Below are 18,640 nucleotides of genomic sequence, written 5' to 3'. Positions count from 1 at the left end.
GTTGAGTGTTGATGTTCCAACTGGAATTGGAAACTACAATTTTCCATTGTTGACCAAGAGGGATCCGTTTTTCAAGGCTGTCGCAGCGGACTATTTAATAAGTTTGAACAGTACGTGCCATATAAAAAGAGCTTTGTGAGGCTCATACTGTAAGAGGTGTTTTACGTTTATTGCAACTTAAACTTAGTTTTTGAGTTGGTCGTTTTATGTTAAGTCTGCATTTATCCCTTCATCTCCTTCATTCCTTCAGAAACATCATCACATAGTTATAGACTTTAATGTTGCAGCCTACATCTTGGGGTACAAAGTAACCAGATCGTAGGTATCATTACAAGTTCAACCAATAGTTCAGGGATAAGCCTCAATCGCATTAATACAGTTGGCCTGCAGCAATAGCTCAAAAAGCCTTGTTCACCTTTAGCAGTCATTTATTATTATTAATATTAATAATAATAATAATACATGGGATTTGTATAGTGCTATTCCTAATGCTCAAAGACGCTTTACATACAATCAGAACAGAAACAAATCGAAGAAAACAAAAAACATAAACAATAGTCCTCATCCAAGTGCGTAGTAAAATGAGGGGGGGGGGGGGGGGGGGGATGTTGATTAGAGTTTGAAAGCTAGAGTGAATAAGTGAGTTTTGAGAGATTTCTTTTGGAGAATTGTCATAGCAGGAAAAGCACAGGTGTAAATAATAACACTAGCAAGGTTCTGTTTAATTGTACCAGTAAAGGATCCTGCATGCAGTATGGCACATTTACAGTAGCCCTCGTTAGTGTTACTAATTGCAACTATGACATGTTAAAATGTCTGCAGTGAAAATGCTCTGTTGAATCCTGGACTATTAGGGGTTAATAACTTTCCGTTGCAATCACTTGCAGTTGGCTGCAACTGTAGCCAAATGCTGCAACAGTAGTAGTGATTGATGCTTGGAGTCAATCTTCTTAATAGTGTACTCTGCTCAGTGACTTTTAGAGCATGGACAACATGTTCCCGTCTGAACCTATGCTATTGGTATTATTGATTACTCAGCTAGAGCTCAAATTACTCTTTTATCTTAAAATATAAAGTGTGCTTAGCAAATTCCAACACTTTATTCAGTACATAAAACATATAATACAATTTAAACAGTATCACCATTGCATCCAACCAAATTCAATAACAAAAAAATGATATTACTTAAAAAAAAATAGACCTTAAAACACACAATAATAATAATACCACTCAATGTGTCACTATTTATAACTGAACCTGCAAGATAATGACTGTTGATATTGTCTCTTTGCTACTTGATGGCCTCAATGCTTCTTCTGATTACGATTGACTTCAGAAGTGATAATTATTAAATATATTTTAAAACTCACATATACTATGAATTGGCATAACATGAATCACTCATACAGCGAATAATAGCCTTTGTGAATGCCATTGTTCATGTGTTTCTGTTCGGTGCAGCAGAACAAAGGATCTTTCTACAGCAGATGTCAAACATCCATAATGTGTTTTTGACAAATTGCCATCATTCTTGATAACCTGTAGTTGCCTATTGAAGAAACACTTCAGGGGTGATGGGTTAAAGGTAATAACCATCTCTTCCCTCTTTCTTTTTCAGATTTTCCGCCGAGCAGACAAAAATGGTGAGTAAACAGAAAATGTTTCGTAATGAATTTCTCCTATGCCTGCTTGTCCTTTCCCCACATTATTCCACTTGTTATTATGCCTCAGATAATCTAGCGGATATATTAAGTATTTGCATGAATGACTCTTCGAGTGAAGCTGATTTCCTCCTTATGCACCAACAAGTTTCTCCACCCAATTAAAATGATTCTAAAATGCTGGATTTTAGCCACGGATGGAAGAACTTGTCACACAAAATAAAGCACCTCTCTGTCAGTGTCGACACAGATGACTGGGTGCTGTTTACAAATGAATGTGAGTCATGTTGACGAGGGCTGAACCAACTTGTTTTTTCTAGCAGTGAATCACTGATAAAATGGCATTATTAGCAAGTATGAACAAGGTAACTCCTCATACTCAAACATGTATACATATACATGCACAAATGCGGATAGGTATGTATTTCAGTAATGTCACCTATTGTCATTAATTGTATGAGTGACCACTGTTAAAATCCAGCCAAATAAAAACTGTGATCCACTTATGGCCAAATTACACTTTTGACGACAAAAGACAATGTCAGACATTTAGGACTCAAAACTAATGTCTCCAAACTAAAATATCTTAATATGACATTAATAGACACAGAAAAATCTGGCCAACGGCAACATTATAAGAGCACACATATACTGTGTATATGGTATGAATATTCAAATACGATACACTATCCAGGCATTACATACATTAGTTTAAAAATCTAAGATCAAAAAATTGATATCCACACACTGTAACATGCAGTGACCCAGTAAAATGAATGGTATTGCACAGTGTAGGGCCTTAAGGGTACTTTAGGAATGTAAATGATTGCAATTAAAACCATGGAGGCATCAGAGGGGATCAAAGAGGGTTTGTTAAAGTAAAAAATGTCTCAAAACCTCTCAAATACTGTTATCCTGAATCTGTGATGTAAAATTAGTTCTGGGCGACACATTTTGATTATATTGCTCTTTTGAGCCTTGACATCTTTAAAGATGTTCATGCCCTTGCATATTTTAACAAGCCCCAGGAAATATAACTCGTTTTACTCTCGTAAAACTTTTTCATGACAAAAAGGCACCATGTTCGTTGTGTTTGAGGTGAATTGCATCATGGAAGCTGTAACTGCACAGACAAAACAGATCTGATACTGAGTTCATTACCTAAAGTTTGTTATAGTTTTAGACTATTTCTGTATTCGAATATATTTTGTGGCACAACAATTGGTCCATGTTAAACTCATGTTAGACTGTGTTGCTGACTTTTTTCAACCACAATAAAAGAAAAATATTTGAATTTAAAATAGCACATTTAATCAGTACTGTACTTCTTTAAAATGTCAGGATTATGTAATGTGAATTCTGCTAATAGAAAAATAATGCTGCAAGAAGACCTGTTCAATCGCCATATTGTTAACTGTACCATAGAAATAAAAGCCAGACTAACTTGAATGTTCCATGTTAAAAAACGTCCTGATTACATCACTTACATTTATACAGTTAGAGGGAATATGTGCTTTACTGAATCAAAGGTTAAATATCATCTCTGTTATAAATCTGTGCTCCTTGCCTCTGCTTGTGATGTGGCTAAGAACGCTCTTCTTAAAATATGAATATATTTCTCTGTCTAACAAAAGATGAAAAAATAAGCCGAAGCAGATTCAAGGTTCAAGGTTCAAGGTTCTTTATTTGTCAAACGAACATAGCTACAGTGTAGTTATGTCGATGAAAATCTTGTGTCACAGGCTTCTCCAACAGTCCAACACAAAACACAGATAAACAGAAAAATATAGTGCAAGTAAATAGTAAACACAAGAAGAAAAATAGTTTAAAAAAGTGAAATAGTGCAATAAGAGTCTATATGCAAGTTATTGAAATATGATATATTAGGTAAATAGAGAAATAATTTTTAAGTAGCAGCCAGATGAATATTGTGGATGTTGTTTCAACAGTTCAGGTGTTTAACAGTCTTATTGCCTGTGGGATGAAACTGTCCCTGAGTCTGGTGGTTTTAGTCTGCATGCTGCGGTAACACCTGCCAGACGGCAGCAGACAGAACAGTTTGTGGCTGGGGTGATGGGGGTCTTTTATAATCCGGAGGGATTTCTTCCTGAGCCGCTGGGAGTAAAGGTCCTCCATGGATGGCAGCTCTGTCCTGGTGATGTTCTGTGCAGTTTTCACCACCCTCTGTAAAGCCTTACGATCGAGGGCGGTGCAGCTGCCGTACCAGGCCGTGATGCAGCCAGTCAGGATACTCTCTATGGTGCACCTGTAATCAGCATGCCTCCAAACAGCAATTACATCTCAACAGCTCTTAACCTTTGATATCACGAGTCTTGTACTTGATGAATATTTTTCTGGCTTCCGGCTAAAAACATATTCACTGTTGTACTGCCGAGATGACTGTCATCACTGAACCAGTCAATAATCTTTATCTTTAGGATTCCACTAGGATTAGACTGTATTATCAGGAAAATACAGATGAGATTCATAGCAGTACAATATGTGTGCAGAGCAGCACAATGTTAGAAAGGTCTCATTTTGTATTTAACGGAAACTTGTGAGAAAAGTTTTATTTGTTGAGAAGGCTAAAGTGACTAACTTAATGCTGTACAAACCAAATATGTTTTCCTGATCAATCGACAATCACATCTTAAAATAATGTTTTGTTTTACTTTATCTATAATCAGACAGCGCCTGTGGATGTTAATGACAGCCACATGGCGTGTTGCATTAATTGAGCTGCCGCAAAGACTTATGGGAAGTCATTAGCACCTTTCATTTTGTAAAGGATGACCCAGTGTTCCCTATGCCTAAGGAGATAAGAAAAAAGCTTTGTAGTACCTTTCCATATAGCATTTAAAGAATTAGAACAGCCCTTATCATGGCAGCTACTTAATTCTTAGGATAATTCCTAAGCAAAAAAGGCTATTTGATCGAAGCCAAAGCATCATGGGGTTGTTCCATGCCTTCTAACAAATAAGTTGCACCCAGCTCTTAAACACATCCAAGAGACATACAATACAATACTTTAATTCCATCCTGCTGGTTGACAGGATATTTGTTACTTATGTTGTGCGAGGCTGAAATCATTGTAGCACTAACTAGCTTTAGCACTTGCATTATCATTAGCATACTAAGCTAGCATTAGCTAACAAGGAACTCATCGTAGCTTAATATGCTATGCATTTTACCAGTTATCACAATCAATTGTAAAAAGTGTCCTCATCAAGCACAGTTTAATTTCAAAATATTTTATTAAAAAAACGTCAATATATAAAGTTACCAAGTCTTTTATCTGTTCCATCTGTTATCCCCTAAACACGTTGACTTGTCCAACTATCAGGAGTTGGGACTCCAAAGTCATACGTTATAAGCATTAAGTGGGGAACCCAGAATGTATCGTGTAAGACATATTAGGGAACTACATGTAGGGAGTAAGAAGGCCAAATATTTATGCGGCTGGATAGATTAAGTGATGAGTTGTCTATGTACAAACATTGTGCATCTCATAGTCAGAGGTCAAGTCTTGTGCATTTGCTGACACAGGTTACTTGTGATACAAACGTCTCCATCTTCCGCTATGGGGCCAAATGGTACACCAAGCATATGCTTTCATGGTTTCAGACTGAATATAACCCATAAACTCTTGAGGATAATTAGCCCTAACTGTCACATCCTAATTGGCAAAATGGTCACAGAACAGCAGTTTTGTTTGAATGTTTTATGTTTAGAAGCTTAAAGTTTAAGTCTAAAAAAACGAGTCAATTAATACAAACCTAAACTTCAAATGTATCTGGGTAATGTTGTCTCCTAATCCAGATATTCATATTTCTCATGAATAAAAGATGATTTCCAGTGGGATAGCTGAAGAGATCATGTCCTCTTTTCCCACTAGCTTTGAATGAACCTCACTTCTCGCATGACTTCTGCTGGATAAGACCAGCAAGCTTTAGACCATTAGTAAGGTGGAGAATTGGGAGGCAGTAGGATATGCGATCTAAAAGCAGCATCCAAGCTTAAATTAGGATATGGAGCTGAAGGCAGCTTATATCACAGCTTTCCTCACAGATGGCCTGGTGGAACAGAATACCAGAATGTAGAAGGATTTTCGTTCAGTCGTGCATACGAGTTTGCCATAAAGAAACAAGACCAACTCTTTTAGCAATGTTTTTGAAGCTGTGATGGTTATCTATAAACCAGTTTGGCGAGGCTGCAGCAATGGGACTGACCTTTTGAGAGATAAGAGCGCGGCCTACTTTGTGCCCTACTTTAACGGACTTCCTCCATGCTCATTTGGTTTATGATTACTCTGGTCTTGTGAGCACTTTTTTTCAGGTATTCTGGCTTTTTTTATGAGTAGAAACAGCCACATACATCATGCCTCTGTCCTTCTGTGTTGCAGAATCAGCACATGTTACAGTCGCTGCCTTGCTTTTTCTTAGGAAACCTTTTTTTTCACCTTGACTTTCCTAAGTGACTTTTTAGGCTGAGTATTAAAAAGCAATTCATGTGTACTGCTTTTGACTCAACCTACAGTATGATGTATTGCTACTTTTATTTTGCATAATAATGTTTTTTCCTGTGCAGGAAATCTGCTGAAGGCTATAACCGCTTAGATTTTGGTTCCATTTAAAGGATGATATTACACAGTTGAATGTTGCCTTTCTTAGGTGGGCTTTGAATATTCTTTACCATTTCTGCTTTCACTGGTGATTTGTTGTTTTTGATGAAACAGCTGCTCAGACAAATTGCTAGTTGGTTAGTCAGTAGGTCTCACACTTTGGCTGCAACACATGTGTTAGTGTTTGTGTGAACGTGTCTGTATGTCTTCTTGGAAATTGGCAAAACAGGGAGTGGTGATGATACAAAGAGGCACATAGCTTCTAAACCACGGACAGAATTGTGAACTCTTAAGGCATCATGTGTGTGTGTATGTGTGTGTTTTTTGTTTGTGTGAGAGTGTATGCATGGGTGGATGCATGTGGGTATGTGGTCCCTAACAAGCCTTGTAGCTTTTTGCACAGAAATATTATATTTTCGAAAAACAGCAATGGCTCCATGAAACAAATTAAGTTAAAAGAGCTCCTGTTTACTGTGAAACAAGTTCAACAAAATGTGCTGATGCAAACATATTATTCATTTGCAGACTATGATTAAGTTAAAACTTGTTTTTTTCTCTGAAACGGGTCCAGGAATAGCTTCACATTAACTGGGAACATGACGGGAGCCATGCTTCATAAGTTCTTAATATACTTAATGTGTTTTTGGAAACTGTGATCTACTTAGGGAACCCATGTGTGTTCCTTATGTGTGTTGGGCTTTGCATCCATGAATGATTTATTAATTTAGAGGCATCAGCTGGTGTTTGGAAGGGAATCTGTTTCGTAGCCGAATGCTGTGGTTGCTCTGTCAGGACTGTAAGAGAATGGATGAATGAAGAAACATTTTAGACAAATACAGTTTTAAATGCAACAGTATATCACATTATATGTGTTTGAACTGTAAGAGAGGGAGAGTTTATGAGCTGTAGTTATGACCCATAGCAGGTTTGAGACATATAGGTTTGTGTTCCAGTATATCAATTCCAGAGATCTCCCTCGACAATCTTTGCTTATTAATTTAACTTTCATGGGATCCTGACCCCAAACTCTGCTGAACAACAAATCCTTGACTAGCAGTACAACCAGTACAAGCCCAGTGATGAATAATACAGCAATGTAAAGCGTCATAAATGATAAACATCACTTCAGTAAAGGCCCTGACACACCAAGCCGATTTCGGCCGTCGATAGATGTCGGGCCGTCGATGAGCGTCCTGTCGCCCTACTAAGATTGGTGTGTCCCGCACCGTCGTGTCTTTTATTTTTCATTTTCATCTCACCTGGATGCAAGAATTATACGATTATAAGTCGCTATGTGAAACAGTCTGTGATGGACGAGAGTGAAAATGGAACGCACACGCTATTTGTTGTTTGTATCACGCAGTCTGTCTTCCGGTTGCCTCTTTTGAATGACAAATACACACTACTGCCGCCTGCTGCTAAGGAGAGTTATTGCCACTCACGCATACGCAGTTCGTACGTGCTACTTGGCCGTTGGCTGAAGTCTTTGCGGTGTGTTCCAGTCATGGATGTATAATAAGAACTGGATACAGCGTGGGAGGCGGGGCCTCGTTCATTCCTATGAGAGTTGCTCATTGGCGCATGAAGACAAAATGGCCCAACTTTTGAGAGAGCGAAACGTCACGAAAGTATTCATATAATCATATAATCTGTTCTTATTGTGCATCCATGGGTAAAGGTAAAACTCATGTAGTACTGAACACGTCACATGAACGTGCCGGGCGGCGCGGTCCCGTGGGTTAGATCCGTGTTCATAATGCAGAGGAAAATAACTCTCAGAATAACGTTATTAGCACATTTTACAACTTGAGGACCGAATGTTTTTAATAAGGGCTATACAAATGTTCATACTGGGTAGTTTATTTACTTTGAAAAAAATTATCCAACGATTTACAGACGTCTCTTTCCCAATGTTAGTCAATGAGAAAAAGTCTTTCCGGGCCCAGCGACTGATACGGAAGTGTAGTACCGCCGTTTGGCCACAACGAATATTTTCCTCAGAGTCCGGCACACTCCCTGGGGGCTTGGTTCCAGTGCGACTTTTTGGCCAAGACGCAGGAGACGTGAGGCGACACAACAGTCGGGTCCGTCGGGACGTGTTCTTTGGTCTCAGTTTGGTGTGTCGGGGCCTTTAGACGCTTGACTGAACCAGGTTGTCGTGTTTGGCAAATAAATGTAGCATCAATTTCTTCCCATCATCCTCACATCACTGAAATTATCAAGGCAAATGTGTGTGATTGAAGTGAGGGTGCGTACATTGGAGTTGAGAGGAGACCAGCAGGTATGAGTCTCGAGATAGCAAACACGTAATCCCCTCATCTGACTGTGGATCTTCGTTTCCCTGATGCTCTAAATGCCATCTTTCGAAGCCACCTGCCACCATCGTCCCTCAGGGATCTGGGTGAAATTAAGTACACATTATCTGTTTGACACCTAATATCCAGTATGTGAGAAAAAGAAATACATGTAGGTCTACTGCTTTTTGCCTTACTTTTTACAAAATTATTTTTACATTTTTATAAATAAATGGAAATTAAACAAATGGAAATACAAAGGTGGGAGTAGCCTTAGTCAGTCAATTGTAAAAGTAACATACATTGAGTCATAAGCCATCAAACAAAAAGCTCATAATAGTTTCTGATTATCATTAAGATTTTTAATATAGCAAACAGAGGCTTGTGTATTTGTTGCGGCTATCGTCTCTCACGAGGAATATATTTAACCCAGAACTGTCAAAGTGAATAGAGGAGACTGCCAGCATTCATCAGAAGTCCATCAAAGTGATTTTCAGGAGTGTCACTTTTGAGCATAACTGCTGCCTACAGGATGCTGGAAGTCACATAGAGTTGGTAGTGCTGAGAGAAAAGGTAGTCTACATCATCACGTTATTCTAAATGCTGTGTGACATTCATGTGTTGCATCCTTATCGTATAATCACGTCACATACTTATTTAACCCCAACCAGGATTTTGTTCCTCAACCTAACCAAGGTGTGTTGTCCTACACTAATCAAGTAGCTTTCTTTTTCAAATATAATGGTCACATGTTTACCATCATGCATGCATGCACAATAGAAACTAAAACTGCCCTTGATGGTACTTAAATACAAGGTTATCCAATGCAATGCAATTGCGTTGATCCAAATGTCTATTTGTTTAAACTCTGATACAGATGCAAGATGCAGGCAAGCTGTAATGTTTAACATTGTAACTCTAAAAGGGAAAGAGAGGCACAGAGCCAAATCGGAAACCTTTTGTTCTTAAAATCACAAAAGTCAAGTTGTTAGTTTGATCAGGCTCTTTAATTGAGGAGGAAAAAAGCATTTAGAGAATTCAAGATGAAAAATACTGGAAGTAAGTGGTGAGCGACCATGCATTGTCTTGGCCAGCACATCACACATTCTGCTCAAAGGTAATGAGGAGCCGAGGCTCCGGCTGAACAGATGGTCTCCAAGCTCGCCCTTGAGTTTTCAGCACTGCTGATTCAGCCAACTGGAACTCTATGGCATATTAAACTGTTCTCATTGTATCTTGTCTTTGGTAAGACAGGGTCATTATTTGGGGGGATTACTCAGTTTAGAAGCCAACAGCCATCCTACACTTTAAAGGTTAAAAAAAGAGTTGTGATAATTATTTTATGGGTGCAATTATGACATGGCTGGAGGGATTGTGTTTGTTTCAGAAGCTGTCTGCACCTCTGACCAACCAATACAGTTATGTGAAATCTGTTGACATAATACATTTAATTAAAGTCAACGTTTCAGGCATTCTAATTTTGTCTGGATGCCATCCTGGCTGCATTGTATCACTCTGGTCACTCCTTTGTGTATTTTTTTCAAATTGACTGACTGAGTGTCCAACTCTCTTTTGATTGCCTTTCTGTCACTCTGCACAGCCAACAATCAATCTGTTGCTGTGGACTCTTTTTTGAGGATTAAAACATAGCAGTTTGTTGCTCCTCTGGCAGGCTAACTGCTGACTGATCAGTGTTATCTCCGCCAGTAGACAGATTGAAAGTAGGCTCACAAAGGACCTCTTCTTCACAGATGACAAGCTTTTTATTTTCCTCTATTGATTTTTCTGCACATTTTGACAGACAATGCACAGAAAAATCAATAGCAGAAAATAAAGGTTGATAGACAAATTCAATCTGCTGACAAAATGTCGTTCTTACAATTTTAAAGTCATAGTTTGTTGAATGTTTTGTTTCTTTTTTCACAGTTTTTGACAAGAAATAAAAAAGAAAGGGGGTTATTATATATTGTATATCAATTCAGGCTTATTTTACACCTTTAGTGTTGCAAGTTCTGTAATAATATAGGCCTATGCTTCTTTTTTCAGATGATGGGAAGCTGTCATTTGAAGAGTTCAATGCTTATTTTGCGGATGGGATCCTGACTACTGAGGAACTGCAGGAGCTTTTCTATTCCATAGATGGCCGAAAAACAAAGTGAGTTTTAAATTGCAATCCCTAATGGTGAAAATGTAGTGCTGTATTAACTGGTGCCTTTCACAGTTAGAAATAAGCCTTAAAAAAACTAAACAGCAAGTGTTTGAAGCTTAAAGGCACAGCTAATGTGTTCAAGTAATCAGTCACAGGCTAAATGTCTCACAGCTGGAGGGAGGTCTTCTGTAAAAATAAGCCCTGCAGCCAAACTCAAGCAGGCTGAATGAATGTTTACCCCCTTCCTTTGGACATAAAACACTCTGGAATATAGCAGCCACTTCAAAACCTACTCCCCCAAAATTGCAATCAGAGAAACCAGCCTGAGGGTCGCTGCTGAAATCACTGGTCTGCAGAGAATGTTTAAATCACTGCAGCCACAGTGGTAAAGACCATTTCTCCCCTGTTGTGGTAAATGTGTTTTGGATCCCATATGGTAATGGTTTTAAGTTTGATCCTTCCATTTTTCCTTATTGTCTTTGGCGGATAAGGGATTTGTATTAAGGCGACATTGGCAACCTCTTTCTGACTACACACTTCCTTATATTGAACAACACTGGAATGCTAAGCAATGCTGTCAAATCATGCATATCAGCTATGTTAAAAATATATTCACTGTGATTGTCAAGTCTCTGTATTAGTCTCACAGATGGCACTTACCAGTACAAACAAGCCCACACATACGCGCACAAACGCATTGAGAATAATTGATTAATTTGAACCTAACAAATTAGAGTTAGCGTGGTAACTGGCTACAAGTTGAACTACTCAGTTCTTCCATCACTGTGTGATAAATTGCTCCTGGACATGCTGTAACGCAGGGATTGTCACTGATGTAACACCAGCCCTCAGACCTGTCCCACTACGCTCCAAGCTTTGAGTTGGAATGAACGTATCTCTGATGTCTCATTAAAGGGATTGCTTGTTCTGAATAACGGTGCTGTCAGAAATATCGCTTTTGAAAACAAAACCCATTTTCTTACGTTGATGATGATCAAATTCACAAAGCACAGATAGTATTCCCTCTCAGCTTAAAACAAAGAAAAATATAAATAAATAATGTTTTTGTCATTGTAATGATAGCCTGTGGGACCTATTGTCTCTATCAAAATGGAGATTTACAACAGTGTACAAAAACAAATACTGTTTTTCCCACACACGCTGTTTGAGCTTTCTAATAACACCAGCCATTACGCAACTTCATTTGTGGTGTGCAGCTGGCAGTGAAAATGACCTGAAATATGTAATTAAAGCAACACAGGAACTTTTCATATACTTCATAATGATGCCGCCTTTACCAAACTGAGAACAATTTAACACCCAATGTAATCATTTGTGCCGAGACAGTTAAACAAAGGAATATTGATTCAAATGTGTTTACAACGGTGGAGTAAGGAAAGGAACACATAACTGTTTTAACTTGTTTTTCTATCTTGAAAAAGCTATACTGTATTGTTCACGTAGATTGCAAAGCACTATTCAAGCAGAACTAATATGAATGCTTGTGTTGTGCTTATTATACGCCTACGTTTTACAAATATGTTTAACACATCTTATCTGTGTTGTCTTATCTTGCAGAATTAGAGAGCAGCGTGACTTTGACTTTCCCTAATTAACTTTCTCAATCCATTTGCCTTTTATCTCCTCTTATGTTATGCCCTGCAGCAATCTGGAAACGGACAAGCTATCAGGTTGGTGCATTGTCTGATTTAATAAGCGACATTACTTTCATTTGAGTAGAACTGCTGTATTTAAGATAAACCAACATCAGAGATCGTCTTATTTGTGTATCCATATTCTTAAGGATTTAGTAGCACGGAAAATCTTTGCAGCAATAGTTTGACATTTTGGTTTCACTATTCTCCTCCAACTATCCATAAGAAAGACAATATGGGGATTTTCCAAAATGTCTTACTATTCCTTAAGTCCTCTCTGTTCTTTAGATTTTGTTGAGTGAAATAAATATTATAATGTGCTAGAACCAACAACACAACCAACATTCATCTGAGACACTGATATAATCTGTCAGTATGAAGAAAAAAACATGGCACGGATCTATTGCCCTATTTTTGTATCATCTTAAAAATGCATGTGTGTCAAATGGCCTCAATAAAGTGATGAAATAGGGCATGGACCTGTAAATAACATTAGTACCCAGAATAAAACGTCTGCATAATTTATTGAGTGGAAATAGCTTTTTTTCCATCTGACGTCAAGTAGAATGTTTTCTATGACAAAGTCTTCCTTCTACAGTTTTTTTTAAGTGTGAGTTTCAGACAGGCTTCAATTCAGGGATATAATCTAATTGAATCTAAGTAAGAAGAGTGTGCAAGGTGCTACTGATCCATTAACCTCGGGTCTCTCCGTACTCTTTGGTTAAATGGAAGTCTGTTTTTAATTAAGAGCAAAGAACTCATTTATATTAAAGCATTTCTCTGCTTCACTAATCTGCTTTGAAGCACTTTCCCCGCACATCTTTACTTTTATCAATTTGATTTTTTTCTAAGTTCTCTGAACTCAATTAGTCATGACATTACACTGAACATGTGTAGGAGTTTATTCATCATTTGGTTATATCTGCTATCCAATCATTCATTATGGCTCCTGTCCCCAACTGTACACAGTATCCATGTCTTTCCATGGGGAGCATTGAGTGTTATTGGTGCACTGGCATGTCAACATTGAATGCATATTAACACAACCTGTTTAGAAAACTACATATGGATATTTTTATTTCCCATTTTTAAAATATCCTAATAGACCTTTTCATGGTTTTATTTTAAGAGTTATCTGTCATGGCAACATATGTGAAGGTTTTTCTCCAACTTTCAGAATAAACTTTTGATTGTGCTGATATTACAATGACATTTACAGCTTGTTTACTGTTTCCTATTAGATTATTTCTCTCAGCACCTGGGGGAGTATCTGCATGTACTTTCAGCTCTTGAGGGTCTGAATATTTCCATTCTAAAGGCTATGGATAAAACTAAAGAGGTAAGTTTTGCATTATGTGAATTTGATTTAAATCAAGTTTGTTCAGTATAAAAACACATGCCGAGTGAATATAAGTAGGCTATGTTATGAAACTGACACAAACACACGCACGCACGCAAACACACACACACGCACACACACACGCACGCACGCACGCACACACACACACACACACACACACACACACACACACACACACACACACACACACACACACACAAACTTCGCAACAAGAATGAGACCAGCTAGCAGCTATCTGCTCTCTTTCCAGTGGTAAGGCAATCTGCTAATCGACCCACTAAAGCTAACTTATTATCGTTTTCATTAGTTGAATTAACTACATACAAAGACATAACATGTTAATTAGCTAAATAAGTAGGCAGATTTGAGCGGTCTCAGTCTCTTGCTAAGATAAGTTAAAGGTAGGGTAGGTAAGTTTGAGAAACCGGTTCGAGATACACTTTTTGTTATATTCCATGGAATGCTCTTAACATCCCGATAGCAATGAATATCTTAAGTGCTTTGACAAAAAATCCATACAAACATTTCATCTGTGGAAGCCGTAGTACTGTAAAAAGCACGACCAATCATTTTAGCCGGCCCGGCTAAAATAACTGGATGGCCTACCTGTCTGTCAGCCGTCCATCTGTGCACAAACTTATCTCGTGCCCTCATTGGTCATGTGCGCGTTCGTGTGTGTTGGAGGAGGGGCTCTATAAGGAAGTGGCAGATTTTCTCCGGTTGTGTATTTTCAAATTCTAGCGATCTCGAGCCGGTTTCTCAAACTTACCTACCCTACCTTTAACATGCTGGTACTGTAGAGGTTGCCTCATATTTACAAAGACTGTATATAGTTACTGCAGAGATATGAGAGTTATATCGGAGTGATGGCTAAAATATAGCCATCACGTATGGCTAATAAGCATATTTTTCCAAATGTCGAACTGTTTCTCACAGTTGGTCCAGAGTTTGAAATAATCATTAAAATGTTTTATCTCAGAGTGTTTCTAATGTAGCCTAAAGTTGGAGAAACGTATCAACTCTTCATTTTGAAACACTTTGACACTATTTTCTAAACAAAAAGCCCAAATAAACCTAACATTAACCTCCCCAGTCCATGCATTATTTAATTGCAGTTAAAATGATATTGTGAAATTGCCTCAATTATTTTTAGGTAACAACCTTGAATCAAGGATTTGACTTGTAATACAACAGTAAACAGCAATGCTTGTTAAACAACAATAGGAGAGGAGATGTCTGCTGAATGATTATGCGTCCTGTCCTAATTAGATCCCTTTGTTCCTCTGATCTGGATCTTTTCTGAAGGTATTGGAGTGGGACAATTCCATGGAGAATTTTGCAATAGCTAGTTGGCAGCTGTGGTCCGTCAGCGTGTGCTCTGGACTGCTAATTCCATGATGAATTTCCACTAGGGGCTACTTATCAATTTAAGTTTGGACACAGAGAGCTGCGCTGTTACTTTAGTCGCACATTGCATGCAAAGACTCCTTTGAGAGTGCATAATCATATTTGTGTTTAGGGATGCAAGCAACAATTATGGCACCTATTAAAATCCTTCCACCTTGGAATTTGGATATGAGGTACTGAATAATGCACGTGTTCAAATAATTAATTAGCCCATTTAATTGCAGCTGTCTCAAAGGTCTACCTGGTATTGTTTTGGAGAATTGTGTCTTGTCTCTGAATTGCTTTTAATTTTGTGTTGCTTCTAGTTGTGCAATATGGGAATAAACCTGTCCTTCTGTGCGTCACTCTGTCTCTCAGGAGTACCTGGGTTCCAGTGTGTTGGGCCAGTTTGTCACCAGGTTCATGCTAAGAGAGACATCCAGTCAGCTTCTGTCTCTACAGAGGTCCCTGCAGTGTGCCATGGAGGCTGTTGAAGAGCAGAGCAGCCCTGCACCGTTAGTACTGAACAATTACACTGTATCATTTGTTAATATACTATACATATTTCAATATATTCTTTCTTCTATAACATAGCCTCAAACTATACTTCCTATCAAGAGGATTCTTGATTGGCTAAAGGTTACAATTATGTATCAGGGTGGCATAAAAGTTGAGCTTACTTCCAGTGCAAAAGCACATTGAATTAGTATGACGGAATTGTTTGGTTTCCTTTGACCATGCCCATCTTTCCATAACTGCAGCCATCAACGTGGTGTCTGTAACAAGGTGCTTCGACTTAAACCTACAAAAAAAAGGAAACTTCCTGTAGGCATGAAGTCTCTTCAGCATTTTCGTCCTTTTATGTTTTGCATTGTAACTTTATTTAATTAAACATGTTTAGGGGTTAACCTTAAGTTTATCAAGGCCTCTTAACAGCACCTTCGTTACAGCACAGGTGCAAGTTGGAGCATGGAAGCTACCTACAGTAAAATACACAATCAAACAATGACTTTTTCTTTTCTTATTTTGCACTCAGTTTAAAAACAATGGATATGGTAGATGAGTGCTAGTCCGTATACTACATGTAACTCTATAAGGAGTAAGTCCATATACAGTAAAACGATGTATGTGAAGAATCGTCATGTAAAGATGGTGACACTCAAAGCAAAACTCTTGTGAAATGTGCTATCCACAACTGATTATGGCGAGGATTACATTACAATCATGAAGATATGACAATACACACAATGGATTGATATTTTCTCTGCCAGGACTTAAACAATGATGTTCTACACTGGGAAGCATCAGCCTGCAGGTTAACATTTGGAAGCAAAGATGCTTCAGCGAGTTGCTGTTGTTTATCAAGTTTTGGAAGGGTGCATGATGTTGCTGAGGCCTGGTGGAGAGATGTGTCAATACATTTGAGGCAATTCATCTATAGCTTTGCAAAACCACAAACAGTCAAGAAAAATGCTACACTAAATATATTCTTCTTCTACCACCTATTTTAGCAGCCCTGTAATACAGAGCTGCACAACCTCTATGCCATTCAAAATGAAAATGTTGTCAGTGAAGTCAGCACTGGTCTACGCCGAAAGGAAATTCCACTAATCAGTACCACATCAAAAGCCCCCCCCCCCCCCTCCTTTTTAACACAGCACTTATTATCTGCTACTTTCTAACAGTAAATCAAACAGTTGCCTCACTAATAGGCAGACTGCTTGAAATGCAATAGTACTGTCAAAGAGCCTAGTGCTTTCATTTAAATGTAAAAAGAGCTAATAGAACAAAAAACTACATTTTAAATTGCTCTCACAAATTCTACTTATTGTTGCAATGGAAACGCTGTGTTTTTTTCTGAGCATTGTGGTTCATCAAAGACCTGAGCGATTCTTTGATGCAATACTTCAATCAATTCAATGCAGAGGATGCTCTAAGAGAAACAATCCATCAACGACATTTAATGAGTAAAAGCTGTCTTTCCACCGGTCAATGTCATAACAAATTGCTTTCAAACACTTTCAACTGACTGCTTACATTTTAAATAACAAGGATACTTTCTGTGGCTGCCTTATTTGGCAGCTTGCAGCTGAGTTTGTCTGTTCCACTGTGTCAGCTCCCCTCTCTCCCCTCTGGGTAGCACTCTGGTATTATTGGAAATAATGTAGTGATTATAGCCAAGGTGAATTATTGAGAATGGACTGGGGGAGGCAGAAGGGAAGCAGTATGAGAAAAGATGATATTGGTGGCATTGAAATACAGAACAAGTGAGTCATGGAGAAAGGGATGGCCAATAAAGATGAATACAAAAATTAAATGAATGCCAGAATGGCGCAGAATGTCTAAGATGAATAGAAAAAAAAGGACAGAGGGGGCGTAAAGAAAGGCATGATGAGGATCTTTTTTGGCCACAAATATTAAGATTGTGCAACTGGGTATAGACTATGGAAAGAGAAAGAGTGTGTTAGGTGGGGCTGAATAAGAGACATGGTATATTGAGATGGCGACAAACAGCTTGTTTCTCTCCTCTGCCTCCCTGCAGTGGATGTAAGGCTGTTGCAGTGGCCTTTGGGCTCCAGGCTGTTCTCAGCATGAGAACCTCCTAGCAATGTGCTCCCTCTGCGCTGTCAATGTGACGCTGTGCGCAGACACACACACACACACACACACACACACACACACACACACACACACACACACACACACACACACACACACACACGCAATAACACAAAAAAAGGAGGTAGAAAGATGCACACTAACAAGAGCAAACTAATGTGTGTGTGTGAATATTTGATTGTGTAAGTGCAGGGGCCTATCCCACTTTCTTAATTCTCTCTTTCTCTGAGACATTAACCTCAGTGTTGACTTTGATCAATTAGTGATGAATAAATGCATCCTTCCATACCTTGCTCCTTACCTTCTATATATCTTTTATCAATAATTCCATTTCCATTCCCGTGTGACTACCTGGGTCTGCCAAATCTTCTTCTTGGTTTATTTTTTCCACGTACCCCGCTGACAGATGCTGTCTCTCTCTCTGATGTTTGTCTGCCTGGGTCTCCACTGTGTCATGGCAGGAGAGAGGTAAAGGCCCCGGAGCTGACAGCAGTTCAAAGGAATGGCAGGCGGTGTGGTCGCAGGATCCAAAATAACCTCTCCATGTCGCCCTCAGATCCCTGCTCCAACATCCTGACCACCGGTAAGAGGAATATTACATAATATTACAACTTTTCTTTAATAATCAACCTCAACAAATCCCTCAAAACCTACAGCTTACTTATCTCCTTACAATTGTATTTGAGAAATGAGTTGAGACATTGTCCATCATTTCTCATTTGTCTGTCTTCAACTTCAGCCCTTTTTTTTTTTTACTGAAAATATAATAATTTCCTTGGAGCTTGTAGTTTTTTTAACACATTCCTCCAACAAGAGTAAACAGGGCATGTGCTGCCAACTACTTATAGCAAGGATTTATGGCAGCAGGATGGTTTATGTGGGATTGACTCAAAGT

General features: G+C 38.5%; 1 protein-coding gene across 1 annotated transcript in view; it reads left to right on the top strand.

Moving 5' to 3' along the window:
- necab3 (N-terminal EF-hand calcium binding protein 3) overlaps positions 1–18,640 on the top strand; it is a 39,429-nt gene that overhangs the window by 4,315 nt on the left and 16,474 nt on the right. Inside the window, exons 2-7 of the mRNA XM_034138587.1 lie at positions 1,619–1,643; positions 10,623–10,731; positions 12,391–12,416; positions 13,622–13,719; positions 15,505–15,641; positions 18,207–18,328. Of these exons, the coding sequence (XP_033994478.1) occupies positions 1,619–1,643; positions 10,623–10,731; positions 12,391–12,416; positions 13,622–13,719; positions 15,505–15,641; positions 18,207–18,328 (517 nt within the window). The remainder of the gene's footprint in view (positions 1–1,618; positions 1,644–10,622; positions 10,732–12,390; positions 12,417–13,621; positions 13,720–15,504; positions 15,642–18,206; positions 18,329–18,640) is intronic.

This window comes from Trematomus bernacchii, unplaced genomic scaffold, assembly GCF_902827165.1.
Source record: "Trematomus bernacchii unplaced genomic scaffold, fTreBer1.1, whole genome shotgun sequence".
NCBI lineage: Eukaryota > Metazoa > Chordata > Actinopteri > Perciformes > Nototheniidae > Trematomus > Trematomus bernacchii.
The sequence above is the reverse complement of the archived record's forward strand: the minus strand, read 5'-3'. Positions and strand labels throughout refer to the sequence as shown.